Source organism: Nicotiana sylvestris, chromosome 9 (assembly GCF_000393655.2).
Source record: "Nicotiana sylvestris chromosome 9, ASM39365v2, whole genome shotgun sequence".
In the NCBI taxonomy this organism is placed as follows: Eukaryota; Viridiplantae; Streptophyta; class Magnoliopsida; order Solanales; family Solanaceae; genus Nicotiana; species Nicotiana sylvestris.
The window spans coordinates 173844893-173860685 of NC_091065.1; the positions used below are offsets into that span (position 1 = coordinate 173844893).

Sequence of the window (15793 nt, forward strand, 5' to 3'; positions counted from 1 at the left end):
AAACTATTAATTAACAAGAAATATCATAATATAAGTCTAAATAACCAATGTGGAATAAATACACAAGTCCGACATCGAGGTGTCATAAGTCACGAGCAACTACAACCATGTCTCAATACAATAAAGTCTAAACAAGACTGGAAGACCATACTAAATAAATCTAGGGAAGATATGAGGGAGAAGAACAGGGTTGCGAACGCCATGCAGCTACCTTGCTCCAAAATCCTGCTGAATGGACGATCAATGGTCACTATCGCGACCCGCAACTCCTGGATCTGCACAGAAGGTGCAGGGAGTAATGTGAGTACGCCAACTTAGTAAGTAATAAGAGTAAATGAAAGTTGAGCAGTAAGAAAACAGATAATTCCGTGTCATAACACCACAACTAATACAATACATTTTCCAAAACAGTACAGAAATTATTTACCTCGTAAAACAAACTCAGTTTCAGTAAAGTCGTTTCTTTTAAAACATCTTTCAATAGTTTTCAAATGAGTGATGAAAACAGTGAGTAAAAATGATAGAAACGTAAACAGTCCCTCGGGCAAAACATGTACCATAAACCGCCCCCGGAAAAAATATCAACAGAACCAGCCCCTCGGGGTACCTCACAATCACTCGTAATCAGCCCTTCGGGCAACAATATGAATCAACAACATCCCCTCAGGCTACATCACATCACTCACACTAGGTACCTGCGTTCACTGGGGGTGTTCAGACTCCGAAGGGGCTCCTACAGCCCAAGCGCTATAACAAGCCATCTCGTGGCATAATAAATCAGGCCCTCGACCTCTCATATATCACAATCAGTATAACATACTGCGGCGCGTAGCCCCGATCCCATAATATCCTCACAACATAGGCCCCCGGCCTCACTCAGTCAGAAATCTCTCAAGCCACTCGGGCTAACAGTAAAACAGGGTGCTCAGCCCAAAATATCGTTTATAGAATTCAAACAGAGTAAACAACACCGAGCTATGAAATCAGTAAAACATAACATGACTAAGTGTAGATATTAAATCAAAATAGTGAGGAAAACAGTAGTAAAAAGCCCCTAAGGGTCCAAACAGTTGGCACGAGGCCCAAATATGACATTCAGCCCAAAATATAGTAATACTTTCCAAAACACAATAGTAGCAAATAGTTTTCAATCAAATACGCGACTTAATAGTCGTACGGGACGGACCAAGTCACAATCCCCAACGGTGCACGAACCCACGCTCGTCATTTAGCATGTACGCCACCTCAAAGTAGTGAAACGATGTGAAATTCGGGATTTTATACCCTCAGGACAACATTTACAATTATTACTTACCTCAAACCGGTCCAAACTCTAGCCCTCGATGCCCTTGCCTCTCGAATCGGCCTCCAAGTGCTCCAAATCTAACTAAAATCAGTATATTATCATCAATATACGCTAAAGGAGCGAAGCCCAAGCGAAAATAATCAAATTAACCCAAAAAATCCGAAATTTGCTCCAACCCGGCCCCGGGCCCACGTCTCGAAATCCGATAAAAATCACAAAACTGAAAAATCCATTAGCTTATGAGTCTACCCATATCAAATTCACCAAAATCCGACATCAAATGGTCATACAAATCCCCAAAATCAACTCTCCAAATCTTCATCCATTTTTCCCAATTTTCACCACAAATTCCTAAATTAAATGATAAAAATCAAGATATAATCATGGGATTTAGTGAAAAACACTTACACCAAATCAATCCTCTAAAAATCCCCTCCAAAATCGCCTTCTCCCGAGCTCTCTAATGAATTTTGAGATTATGGACCTAAACTCTCGATTTTGAACTTAAACATTCTGCCCAAGTGCGCTTCTTCACGAATCTCGCGTTCACAAAGCACAAAAATTCACTGCTCAAATTTCCTCTTTCGCGAACGCGAGTACCCTCTCGCGAACGCGTAGCTTCACCTGCCAGACCCTTCGCGAACGCGTTGTCCTCTACGCGAACGCGTAGGAGAAATCCTTAGGGTCCAGTTGTTCCATCTTTCCTCTCCGCGAACGCATTCAACTCCTCGCGTTCGCGATCCTTCCACTGGTCAGACCTTCGCGAACACGAGCTCCCCTTCACGAACGCGAAGAACAAATCTCTGCAACAAAAATGCCAGAAAATATGCTATTTTTCCAAAGTCCAAAATGATCCGTTAACAACCCGAAACTCACCCGAGGCCCTCGAGACCTTAACCAAACATGCCAACACATCCCATAACATCATTCAAACTTTTTCCAACCTTCAAAACACTCAAAACAACATCAAATCACCATTGGATTCAAGTCTAAGGATTTCCAAACTTCCAAATTCCGCAAACGATGCAAAAATCTATCAAACCTCATCTGAATTACCTGAAAATGTTGCACACACGTCACAAATGACACAACAGACCTACTCCAACTTCCGAAATTCCAATCCGACCCCGTTATTAAAATTTTCACTACCAACCGAAAAACGCTAAAACTCCAATTTCGCCAATTCAAGCCTAAATCTACCACGGACCTCCAAAATACATTCCGATCACGCTCCTAAGTCCCAAATAACCTCACGAAGCTATCCGAATCATAAAAGTCAAGTTCCGAGATCATTTACTCACAAGTCAACTTCCGGTTGACTTTTCCAACTAAAGCTTCCCAAAAGAGACTAAATGTTTCATTTCTCTACAAAACCACTCCGAACCCAAACCAACTAACGCGATACGATGAAATATAGCTGAACAACACATAAAGAAGCAGAAATGAGAGAAATGGAGTGATAACTCATGAAACGACCGGCCGGGTCGTTACAACTGACAGATGTAAAATTCACGTGCGTTATTCAAATGTCAATGCAAGGATTCAAGGTGTGTGGACCTGCACTCGGGAAACAGTCAACGCTGCAATATTTCTACTTTACCTGATTTTAGATTAACAGTTTAATTAAGCTTACACAGATGGTATCCTAGAAAAAAGTTTTTAGTCTTGGTTAATTTTCATTACGTCTAAAATAACAAATACTAATCAATACTACTTTCCGTTAAATTCTCCCAACAAACTTTGTCCGGGCAAGATCGATATATTTTGGATATTTATTAGATATTATTTAGTTAGGGTGTCATAATTAATTACCTCATAAACATATACATTTTCCAATAGATGGGTTGCACTGAACATATTGTCAGTGGCCAATCTTTTTGGGCATAGCCTAAGTTAGTCATCCAAAAGTTTGAACCAATGTGGACTGCATATATAACCCAAATTGGCACATAAAGAAACATAGTGCCCGTTTGAATTGCCTATACACACACATACACAAAAACATAACATATTTACTAGCTATTATTTTGGGCGCAACTATATTGAGTAAAATTTTCAAAATAGAATTTTCGAGTTTGGGTCTATTTGAAATGCTTTATGACAAAAAAAGAAAAAGCTTTTATTCCCCCCAAATTTTTACACCCTTATCTAGCATTAATGCAGCCATGTAAGCTTTGTGCATTAAAATAAAATAAAATAAAAGCTTTGTGCATATATAGGCCAAAGCCAACAAAATAAAACATATACAAGACACGAGACATTCATCCGCTAATAACGGTCGAAACCAAGAAACAAAAAGATACTAGCAATCCACCACCTTGTTTTCGCACTTCTTTCGGTTTACACAAATGGTTCAAACAAAGAAAAAACAAAGAAAAAAAAATTCAGCAGCAAAGGACCAAGGAAGAAGGTGGTGGGGGAGGAAAAGCTATCACTAGCAGCATTATCCTGTCTCTTTTCATCCCTCCCCTCTCACCCTTTTAGCCTTTTTTAATCTCTTTTATTACAATGAAAATGCTTCTTCAAATAACCAAATTCTTGTAATTAACCATTTTAATCTCCTTCCAAGAAAATGGCTGGCACAGAGCAACAAGCCTCATGCAATAATGAATTGGTCAACCCAATTATTAGCATGGGTTTGCAATATTCTGGCATTCTTGTGATCTCTCATGTTCTGCAGATTTTGCTCAAGCCCTTAGGCCAAGCTTCACCCATTGTTCAAATTCTCGTAAGTATGTCATCTTCACACAAACATTTATACGAATATGTTGTGTGCATGTATAGTTGCTGTAATGTATGTTAAATCTGATTGCCCAATTATGTAGGATCTCTGTTTTTATTCTATAGTTTGTTCAAGATTTGTCTATTACATGAATTAGGGATCTTGTAGTGCTAGCTATTTGTTTATTTTATTTCTTGGTTAATTTCTAAACTTCTAATCAATTTAGACTTAGATTAGAAACACAAGAAATTGGCCCCGACCTATGGGTAAAGTTACCTGGTGCTTGTGGTGGTTGGAGGTTGAAGGTACCCGTGGAATAGTCGAGGTAGGCACAAACTGGTCCGGATATCACCGTCATTAAAAAAAATGGAGGGAAAAAAGACTTCTTTATAGCTAAAAAGATCTTATGGTCCAATGTTGCATTTTTTACACAAGTATGCTGGACTATATGACCTGCTATTTATTAAAGAGTTAAAATTTCCTAGAGTGCACAGTGACAAGATATTTCCAAATTGATAACTTTGTTTTTGATTGGACATATGGGTGAGTTGTTTCTTGTTCTTACATCTTTTATGTGGTTCATTACACAGGCGGGGTTCTTGATGGGTCCCTCGGGTTTTTCACGGATCAAAGCAGTAGAGAAATTCTTCATTCAAAGTTACGCTTCGGGTTACTATGAATTCATGGCGTTGATTTTTAGAACTATAATCATGTTTCTGATTGGTCTTGAGACGGACTTCCCTTATCTAATGCGCAACATACGTCCGGCGAGCATTATTGCATGTGGCAGCAGTTTAGCATGTACTTTCTTTGCAGCTGCTGTCACTTTCTTAGTATTTCAAGAGACAGCTTCCCGTGGTTCTTCATTCATGATGTCCTTAATGATCATAATAACCTTAGCGAATGCAGCATCTCCAAACGTGGTTCGTGTGGCAGCTGACCTTAAGTTTTCAACTTCTGAGACTGGACGGTTGGCTATATCTTCTTCCTTGATAGCCGATGCATATGCTGTGTTTCTATTGTTTATACTTTCAGAATACAAGTCAACATCAATTGCAAAATGGATCTTTTTCTTTTTCCTCTATTTTATTATTGTCGGTATAGTTATTGTAATCAATATGTATCTCGCTAATTGGTTGAATAGGAGGAATAGGAACCAGAAGTACCTTAGAAATGCTGAAATATGTGTACTTCTGGCGATTCTCTATGTCGCTGCTATGGCACTCGAACATTTTGGATTCAGCAGCATCATAGCTTCTTTCCTCATTGGTTCAATGTTTCCTAGAGGAGGAAAAGCAGCTCGGACTTTGTTGATCAAACTCACATATCCAATTCACAATTTCATATTTCCAATCTACTTTGGCAACCATGGTTTCAGGGCAAATGTGACTAAGCTGAAAAATCTTCGTAACTTCATGGTATTCTGTATCCTTATTTTGTCGAGCATTGGAGGGAAGATTGTTGGAACATTGGCAGCTTGCTTCCACCTAAAAATTCCTTATCGAGAAGGGGTGCTTTTGGCATTTATGATGAACCTAAAAGGTCATGTTGATATGCTTGCGTTGACAATTGGCTTGACGGATGATGTAAGTTTTCCTTTCCAAGAACAGATTGAAGCATATATATTGTTTTATACCTTGTAAGAATAATAATGTTTCAATTTACTTGCTTACATTAGTTAACTGCTTTCTTTTGCCTGTTACTAACGTGAAACTAAGAGTGCTCAAATTTGCAGCTTGTTTTGAGCCAGAATTTCTACGACGTGATGATTGCAACAATTATTGTGAATACATTGGTATGGGGACCGATAGTAGCTTTCATGGTGAGAAGAGAAAGTGATATTATTGGTTACAGGCAAATATATTTTGAATCTCAAAATCCAGAAAGCGAACTACGAATACTTGCTTGTGTGCATAGTCCGCGACCCGTGGCAACTATGTTAGGACTTGTTGCAGCCTCCAGAGGGCCAAGAGATGTTCCAATAACCCCTTACTTAATGCATCTGGTTGAGCTCCCTGGTAAAAAAAAGACTAATTTGATGTACAATCAAAAAGAAGAAGATGAACTAAGCGATGAAGATGATTATGGTGGGAATGATGTTGTTGAGATAAATGACGCTGTGGATATGTTCACTAGTGAGACAGGGTTATTGGTTCATCAGATTAAAGCGGTATCTCCCTTTTCACGTATGCATGCAGATATTTGTAACAATGCTGAAGACATAAGAGCATCTATCGTCGTTCTTCCTTTCCACAAACACCAGAGAATCGATGGGAAGCTAGAAAACGGGAAACAAGGTATACGAACTACAAATCAGAAAGTTCTTCGTCATGTCCCATGTTCAGTTGCCATTCTTATTGACCGGGGACTGACAGCCGGGTCCTTAAATCCTTCGGGTTCTGACTCTCTGCAGCACATTGCTATCTTATTTTTTGGCGGACCTGATGATCGTGAGGCACTAGGCTTTAGTAAACGTCTTGGCATGGATCATCACGTAAATCTCACCATAATTAGGTTCCTTCCAGCATCTTCAAGAGGACAAATTGCAGGCGTCAATATTGCCCACAAGACGGATGATGTCTTGATGGCAATATCAAATGACGAAGTAGAGAAAGAAGCAGATAATGCAATTTTGACAGAGTTTCATAACAGGTAATAACATGCTACAACTTTATCGCCTTTTTACTCTGTAAAATGTTTAAATACGAATAAAGGAAGTAGTTGTGTTAAGTTGATTATTCTCATTCTGGTGTGATATTGACAGTAACTTTTAAATTATTAGGTATGTGGTGACCGGTCAAGTAGGGTACGTCGAGAAGGTTGTAGAAAGTGGTGCAGAGACGGCATCTGCCTTGAGAGACATGGCTGAAATGTATTCATTGTTCATAGTAGGAAAGGATGGGCGAGGGCATTCGGTTTTAACAACAGGAATGAGTGATTGGGAAGAATTTCCTGAGCTCGGTAAAGTAGGCGATTTTTTGGCTTCTCCAGAATTTGATATTAGTGGTTCAGTTCTTGTTGTTCAGCAGTATAGACCTTCAAAATATGACGATGACGATGATGATGACAAACAATAGAATTTCTTAGGTCTAAGTATTCTTTCATTTTGTATAATGTGTTCACCTTAATTCTCTACCTTGTTACACTGATGTTTTGCAAGGAAAAAGAAAAAAAAGGTTGCCTCATATTTTGCAGAATCATGTCACCGCAGTAAGTTTCAACCAAAAATAATAATAAAAAAAGACTTATGTATTCAATTTAAAACGCCATAAATAACATCATTCAAAATGCTATGAACAATATTTTGAAAGAAGGAATACAGCAATTCGGATGTCACCGTTACACAATTCTCTTTCAAACAGTGACAACGCGTCAATTTAATACTAAGATTGATCATATATCACTGTAACATTCATCGAATGAAGGTTGTTGTTCTATCCCTTTTAATCATAAACTAGGAAACAAATAACCTGGTTCTGATAACAATAAGGGAAAATACGAATATAATAAAGAACACACAGTTCTCCAAAATGTAACGTATTTATTTCACTACTCAAATAGTGCAACCACATGCTTCAAAACACGAATTACACTGCATAAGTTAACCGTCATCGTACCTATAAAGAAGATTGTTCCAAATGTCTCGTAGAAGATCGAGCTGTTCTTCTCTCCTTAGAATTTTTCCACTGAAGTTCTTCACACAAAAAGAAGAGTTTTTTTTGCAGAAAGAGGGAGAGGGCATTTTTTTTTTTTTTTTTAAATTTAAGAAAAAGAATGTCTACCTATATAATAAGGAGCTCTAACATTAGGACTTTTTCTGAAAAGACATAACTCTCCGAGTAGTTTTTCAACGGCCGTCTCTTTTTTCTCTCTACATAATTCCAGGTTGAACCACATCGGCGTACTGAATCCGAGTTCCTTCAAAATATTCAAGAGAGAGCTTCTTGATCTACTCATGCACCTATATATTCCTTCCAATCCATTTTCAAAGTTATCAAGATGACCCTCAAATGATTCCAACCTAGTTTCCAAGTTCATTTTCTCTTCTTGAACTTCACATGCTAATCTTCCTTTATTTACCAATCTTGAAACCAATGACCATTTAGATAACTTTGGCTTCAAAAGTGGAACAGACAAGAAAGACAAGAACATTTGAAAAATAGAAATGCGCATTGCATTAGCTTCCTTTAGTGTTTTAATCATATCTACTGTGTCCTGATCTGCATCTTTTGGTACAAATCCTCCCTCAGCTTCTTGATCCATTTGCTTTAAGACCAAAACTAATCTTTTAGCTTCCTTCTTAATCTTCTGGCCGAAGGCGGTGAATTTGGCTATGCTGGTTTCTGTTGTTGAATCTTTTTTCCTCCTTTTGAGTGACGATTGAAGGTCTCTTACATTTTCTTTATATTGTGAAACAAGTTCCCTTGTTGTTCCACAAAGATCAAGAAGCCTCACGGATTTATCCAATAAATTTTCAACCATTTTCCCAAGTCGATATTGGGAAAATGCTTGAAGTGTTTGAGGCAAGTTAAGTAACTCATTCATGCACTTATATAACTCCTCTACACCAAGTAAACCATTGTACATAATCTCTGCTGTTGACGCAGTTGATATTTCCAACTTTTGTAGATTATTGATCGCCTGTTTAACTCGTTCAGTTGTTTGATACGATGTTCCAGGCAAACATATCGATCTAACATGGTTAGATTGTGATCTTCCAGGCAAACTAATCGATCGAAAATGGTTAGATTTTGAAGAAGTAAGCATTGCTTTTGTTCTTTATTTTCTTGAAAGGAAACACTATTTTTTTTGATGGGGCAATAATAAAATGAGTAGTAATGTAACTTATAAGGAAAATGAAGTAAATATAATGGTGTTTGGAATAAGAATCTTATCAAGCATATGATAGTAACATGAGCATTTCTTGGAATTTGGTAAGCTGCTACATATTAGGCCTACAAAGTCACTAATAATTTCTATTTATTTAATCTATATTGTCATAATATTTTTGAATGCTAAGTACATGGTTTTCTGAGGTGGTCTTAGCTGTAGAAGCGGAACAGAAGGAGATTGCAGCTGGAGTAGCGGAACAGTCGGCAAGAATAATAATAAGGTAAGACATAATCTGTTTATAATGGAGATTCACGACTAAATTAAATATTACATTTTGTGCATGTTTGGATGGTTGGCCATGTGTAAGGGTAATAATCTAAGGTGATATTCTGTTTTAGAAGCCGAAGAAATGTTCCTCTTTATTACCTTTGTAATTGTGGTAGATTAACCAATTACTCCAGAAGGCAGTAAATATGATGCTTTTGATGCAGAAAAATTAACTTAAATAGCCACCTACCTAATCGTTTGAACAAAAAGCAACTATGATATGTATAATCTCACGTGAATGTAGCTGAAATGAAGATGTTGAGATAGATGTACGGACATACTAGGTTAGATAAGATTAGGAATGAAGTTATTCAAGAAAATGTGGGAGGGACCCTCGTGGAGGATAAAATGTGGGAGACGAGGCTCAAATGGTTCAGACGTGTGAAGAGTAAAAACACAGATGCCTAGTTAGGAGGTGTGAGAGTTTTGGAAAGAGGTAATTAGGCAGGTTTACAAGGACATGACCCTTGATAACAGGGTGTGGAGATCGAAAATTATGATGGACGGTTCGTAGGCAGCCGCACGTTTTCAGTTTTCTTTCTTAGATCGGTAGAAGTAGTGCTAGCATGATATCTCTTTATTCTTGGATTGCTGGTACTATCTACTATTTGATTGCATTCTTTCATTTTAGTTTCCTTAATACCTTGTTGTTACCACTTATTCTTTTCAACTTGTCTTTAGCCGAGGGTCGATTGGAAACAGCCTCTCCGCCCTCTCAAGATGGAGATAAGGCCTGCGTACACACTACCCTCCCTAAACCTCACTTGTAGGAACTCACTGGGTTTGTTGTTGCTGTTGCTATTGTGTATAATTGTGTATAATCTCATATATAATCAGTATATAATCAATGTATACTTGCTACGAAAAGTAAATAGTAATCCAGATTCACTATTTACTTTTCCTAATCAGTATACATAGGTTATGCCTTGATTATAACAATTATACATCTATTGACCTTGGATTATACATGTATTATATATCCACCAATTTATTTGGTTTATTCAGTTGGGTGATGGGCTATTTAAGTAACTCTTTAATGAAGAATGAAAAAGGATATCCAAAAGGAAAATGAGATGAATATGTAGGTTAGTACGTAATAGAAAGATTTGAGATCTAAACAAACAGAGAATCAGAATTATTTAAGTAAGTACTGAATTGACAGAGTGGTAATTAAGAAATATAATAAAGATAATTATCTAATTAGCTGTGCACGAGTGGCTTGATGAGCTGATGATTCCATCCAGGTCTGCTACCAAAAGAATCCTTTGCAGAAAAAAAAGATTAAATTAATTCTTAATACAGCTAGCTAACTGCAATATTGACTTCCATTTTATTTTAATTCCCACTACTGCAGCAGAATCAGGAGAGGTTTTTATTAAAATAAATAATGTACTTACTACTGATATGGTTCTATCATGTGAGATAACTTTTTTCCATCTCTATTTGCCTTTTCCGAGATTTTCTTTTGTTCTTGTTTCTCATGTTATTTTCCCCTTTGTTTAAATCACAAAATTTCTATAAGAATGGAAATGACAAAATTTCTATAAGAATGAAATCACAAAATTTCAACACTTTAATCGACTGCCTTATGTGAGCATGTGTGCGCGCTCCTTTAATGAACCAGCAATTGTAAGTATCCTGTCACACCCCAAAAAGGAAGCATGACGGGCATTAGTGCCGTCAACTTAGAGGCGGATTTAGAATTTTTAGAACATGCGTGCACTGCTAAAGAGCAAGAAAAAAAAGTACTAAGTGATCAATCCATGTTTCTCTCGATAAATAATTCAACATTCAACCTGGTGCCAGTGTCATAGTCTTGCCAAGAGTGTCCAAACTTTAAAAAAAATAATTTTTTCCCGATGAATAAGTTCACCAAGATTTTTACATCAAACTACGATACATCTAGCTAAACAATAAAAATACTTGTAACAAGGCTATAATTTTGTAAATCAAAACTAACATAAAAAAAGATGACAATAGAAATATTACTGCTAAGAGCAAGCATAAAACCAAAGGAAAGAGAGAGTCGAGAGATTTTGTAGCATGTAGAGAGATTTTTGTAGAACTTGACTTTTATATTATAAAATTTATTTAAGAAACAATATTTAATTTTAAAACTACTTTTAAGATTAGTTATTTGTTTTTACAATTTAAGTTTTAAGAGTTATTTATTAGAGAAGTTTTACATTGAAAAAGAGTCTAATAGACCACATAAGGTAGTCTCCATTTAGTTTTAACAAATAAAACGGGCAATTTAAATGTTTGGACAGTCATTTGAACTCGTGATCACCTCACTTTAAACACCCTAGACCACTAAGAATGCCTTAATCAATTATAAGGGAATTAAAAAATATAATCTATAACCATACAAAGTAATAATTGATTTATACACTCAGTATAATTTTTCGGCGAAGGGTATTCACTTGACCATCCTTGTCATAGTGTGGCTACGCACTGCGAGGTGCATCACGCAACCTTGTTGGAGCATGAATATCAACTGATAATATTAAATTAATTTTACGAAATATATACATAAAGTATTTAATTTTACGAAAAGATCATGGATTAACGTGCAACATAAAAACGTCCTAAATCTGCCCCTACCTCATCTCACACCAAGCAAACCACATAAACATGTCCACCTATTGATAGTCATTTCAAAGTGCGAAACATAACTTAAGCATTTAAAACACCATCTTAAAACGTTTGGTTTAAAAGTCTCATTATAACTCAAAACATACTTAAAACATTAGCCAAAATACATAAGTGCGGAATAAAAATTAAAATTTGACATCATCATCATAACATGATAATTAGAAGTATAATTGCACGTACACAACTAGCCTTCTCACAATATCACTAGAACCTCTAAGAACATACATGAGAATGATGCCTCATACGGAAATGATATATTAAATGAAAGGTTGGAAACATAGCTGGAGATGTGCGCTAGCCAGAATGAAATGGACATACGAGCAATCGATTACGAGAGCTCGACCGATCAGACTAGGAAGAAGAGAAAGAAAGGTCAATCTCCGAAAGGTAGACTAAAGACTATAACTAACAGAGAATGGAGGTGACGTTTAGATCGCGCCGTCAATTTTGTGTCGCTATCTGAAACAAGAAGTGATAAGTTGCCTCATGTAGGAGGCTGAGCACAATTTCTATTAAATCGTACCTCGTAAGTATTATTAACTCCACCCAAAAAAACTTTAAAACTCCAGGATAATATGATAAAATAATATTATATCATAACATTTTCATAATAAATGCATTTAATAAACCTTTGAAAAAATGAAAAGCAAGTTATGTGAAAAATGGTACTCTCTCCGTTCATTTTTACTTGTCGAGGGGTTATACACTAAACGTACCCCCTTATTTTAGGGGCAAAATATATTTGTTACCATATGAATTATAGATCAAATCTCTATTACACATTCTTAGCGGTCGAAAATCACCTTACACTAAATATTTTCAGAGCGTATCTAAGGACACACTACTTTTTTCTTTACCAATTTTTCAGAATATGTATAATGTCACCCAACAATAAGGTCGTAACATGTGTTATTAATTTTTTTTTAAAAAAATAGAACACTTAAAATTTACCATTGTACCCCTTAGCAATTCTCATCTCTCTCTTGTAAGACATCTCCTCTGACGGAAGAAAACCAGAACACGCCACCTTCAGAGCAAATGAAAGTCATATCGAAACGGATAAGAGTATAAATTTTATCGGATTGGAGTATATCCTCTTATTTTTGAAAGTCATGTTGCTAAATAAAGCTATTCAAGAGGAAGAGATCAATAAACGAGCTGAAAAGATTCTTAAAATTGGAAAAGCTAGCATTTGCTTAAATGAATGTTATGCCTTTGAAGATGAATTTGGCAAAAACATCAAGCTTCAATATTTCCTTCGAACTTAACCACAAAAGCTCAAATACTGCTTCTCCTTTGAACATTGAGCAAGAAAATGAAGAAAGAGAATCAGACAATCTAAGCCTTTAATTTAAAATTAAAGATGGACACATAGTTTTAATCAACAAGCCCATTGAGAATCACGGGAGGGTCTTGTATTAGAGCTAATCCAGGCCAACCTTGCTCGAAAGAGAATTGCCCTAGCTCTTTGCGATACTAAAATAACTAGAAATACCGTCCAGGGGGTATTTAAAGCACGAATATTTCTGTCCTTGGTAATTTCTTCAGGCATTTCTTGCGTCTTTTCACGATTCAGCGGGGAGCTGTCCACTGCATTACTGTTGGGAAAATTAACCCCTAGAAATAATATTTGCGGTATACAATTGAAATAAATGTGGATAACTAAAATACAGTAACCAACGTATGTACGGTGAAATCGGAGGGTCCAATTTCTCATTATCAAAGTACCTCAGAAGACCATCTCGAAGTCTCGAAGCTACAAGGTTATGATCGAGTCTCCTCTCTCGAAGCTCGTCGACACTCGGTCTTAGGATAATATTGATCACGGTCACAATAGAAACGGGGATTTCCCAAGGCATGTGGCTAAGACTGACAGAGCCTAGAGAGCTACACTAAGACCCGAGTCAGGGTGTCATCTAGTGGTCACATCTCCATATCTTTGTAATTAATGTTTGTTGTACTATGATGAGATTTCCCTCCTATATAAAGGGGATCCCTATCACTTTGTAAAGGGTTGGTCACTTCAGTTGCTCCACACAAAATATACAAGAACTCTCTATTTCACTCTCTAACATATTCTCTTGATATTATAGCTTTCATTGATTATCTTCATATTTGTTCATCATTATTGCTTATCATTGGCCATAAAGAGCCCACTTTAATTATCTCATAACTGTTAGCCCTACCCCGATTACCCTCAACAGCTCGTGGACGAGCCTCGGGATCGACCTCAAGGCCCAAAATCGACAAGCCCGAGACCCCAAGTAACTGGCCTATCGGTTTGGTTATAGTTCCCTTCTTAACTTTATTTCGTCTCTAAATCTTATATAATTAGCATCAACTTCTTAACAAACCAACATAAAAATAGATCACGTATTTTTAGAGTCATATCAACAAATTTAATTGTTATTACCATTTTCACGGTAAACAGTTTGACGCCCACCGTGGGGCTAAATATAATAGTGATTATTTTCTTGCTGGTTTTACTACATAACGCAAGTTATCTTTCACGCTTTTTCTTGTTCAAGATCTTCGATTTCAGGTCGAAATGTCTAACTCGGTAGACGGAGATGAAAACAACAATCTTGAGGACCATGGGGAAAACGGTGTGGCTATTCCAGGTGTTGTTGTGCCGCCGCAAAACCTTGGGAATGCACCGGAGCCAGTCCCCGTGGACGCGGTCTCACGCGACGCCCAACGCGTCGACATAAGCTCCCACACTGACAGGAGCATACACCAAAGGGGTCTACAAGAAGCACAGAAAACCCCAACTACGGAAGAACGTGAGGTTAGGCTTCATGTTATTTTTGAAATGTTGCAGGCACAACAACTAGCTATTGCTCAGCTGCGAAGTCACAAGAAAACTCCCAGCACGGTAGCACCGGGGACAGCTCTTCCAGCCGAACAGGTACCAGAGAGATCGAGCAATAACGGGCCGATGACCGATCCCGCCGTCATAAAAATGCTCGAGGAGCTCACCAAAAAGATCGAATCGGGCGAGAAATGATAGAAGCCAACAACAAGAAGGTCGAGACCTACAACTCTAGGGTCGACCAAATTCTGGGCGCACCCCCGGTCCTAAAAGGCATGGATTCGAAGAAGTTCATACAAAGGCCGTTCCTGGAGGAAGCGACCCCGAAACCCATTCCAAAGAAGTTCAAGATGCAGGAACTTCCAGAATACAACGGGACCTCGGATCCCAATGAGCACGTTATTGCATACACTTGTGCAGTAAAGGGCAACGATATAAGGGATGACGAGATCGAGTCCGTCTTACTAAAGAAGTTCGGGGAAACACTCTCGAAGAGGGACATGATGTGGTATCACAACCTATATCCTAACTCCATAGATTCATTTTTCATGCTAGCAGACTCCTTCATAAAAGCACATGTCGGTGCCATGAAAGTAGCAACGAGGAAATCCGACGTGTTCAAAATCAAGCAGAGAGAGAACGAAATGCTGGGAGAGTTCGTATCTCGCTTCCAAATGGAACGGATGGAGATACCGCCAGTCTCCGACGACTGGGCAGTGCAGGATTTCACTCAAGGTCTGAGCGAACGAAGGTCGGCGGCTTCTAAATAGTTGAAACAGAATTTGATCGAGTATCTAGCTATGACCTGGTCGAACGTCCACAACCTGTACCAGTCGAAAATCAGGGCCGACGATGACCAGTTGGGAGCCCCCTCAGGCTCAGTATACCTAAGCAGGCTCCTGGCAAAGGATCCAAAACCAAACAAAGAAAGATATCAGCCGTACATCGAAGACATGAGGAATGCCCCGAGGCGCAACCCACCTCACAACGATCGAAGGATAGACCGAGGACAAGATCTTCGGGGACTTACCAACAGAGCTAGATTTGATAGGAATGTAGGGCCAACGGGGGCACCTCACTTGTCAGAATACAACTTCAACGTCTATGTATCAGACATCGTGTTCACCATCAGTAAAAT

General features: G+C 37.9%; 2 protein-coding genes across 3 annotated transcripts; one reads left to right on the forward strand and one right to left on the reverse strand.

The window, feature by feature from the left end:
* Window positions 1-3571: 3571 nt before the first annotated feature.
* On the forward strand, window positions 3572-7215 carry LOC104238183 (cation/H(+) antiporter 2-like). Of its 2 annotated transcripts, none has more exons than XM_009792478.2 (4): window positions 3572-4034; window positions 4619-5614; window positions 5764-6680; window positions 6811-7215. In XM_009792478.2, exons 1-4 carry the CDS (start codon window positions 3879-3881, stop codon window positions 7103-7105), a joined length of 2364 nt encoding a protein of 787 aa, XP_009790780.1. In that variant the 5' UTR covers window positions 3572-3878; the 3' UTR covers window positions 7106-7215. The 2 variants fall into 2 exon arrangements, with proteins under 2 accessions (XP_009790780.1, XP_009790781.1); XM_009792479.2 differs by having other exon boundaries at window positions 3903-4038.
* Window positions 7216-7790: 575 nt separating this feature from the next.
* On the reverse strand, window positions 7791-8795 carry LOC104238184 (uncharacterized). Its single transcript, XM_009792480.2, has one exon. The coding sequence runs from the start codon at window positions 8793-8795 to the stop codon at window positions 7791-7793; it is 1005 nt and encodes a 334-aa protein (XP_009790782.1).
* Window positions 8796-15793: the final 6998 nt, after the last annotated feature.

Excerpts from the sequence above, each read along its gene's own strand:
- LOC104238183 (XM_009792478.2), top strand. The coding sequence starts at position 3,879 with ATGGCTGGCACAGAGCAACAAGCCTCATGCAATAATGAATTGGTCAAC. Across the intron at positions 4,035-4,618 it reads CACCCATTGTTCAAATTCTC|GCGGGGTTCTTGATGGGTCC; the intron begins GTAAGTATGTCA and ends TTCATTACACAG. Across the intron at positions 5,615-5,763 it reads CAATTGGCTTGACGGATGAT|CTTGTTTTGAGCCAGAATTT; the intron begins GTAAGTTTTCCT and ends TCAAATTTGCAG.
- LOC104238184 (XM_009792480.2), bottom strand. The coding sequence starts at position 8,795 with ATGCTTACTTCTTCAAAATCTAACCATTTTCGATCGATTAGTTTGCCT.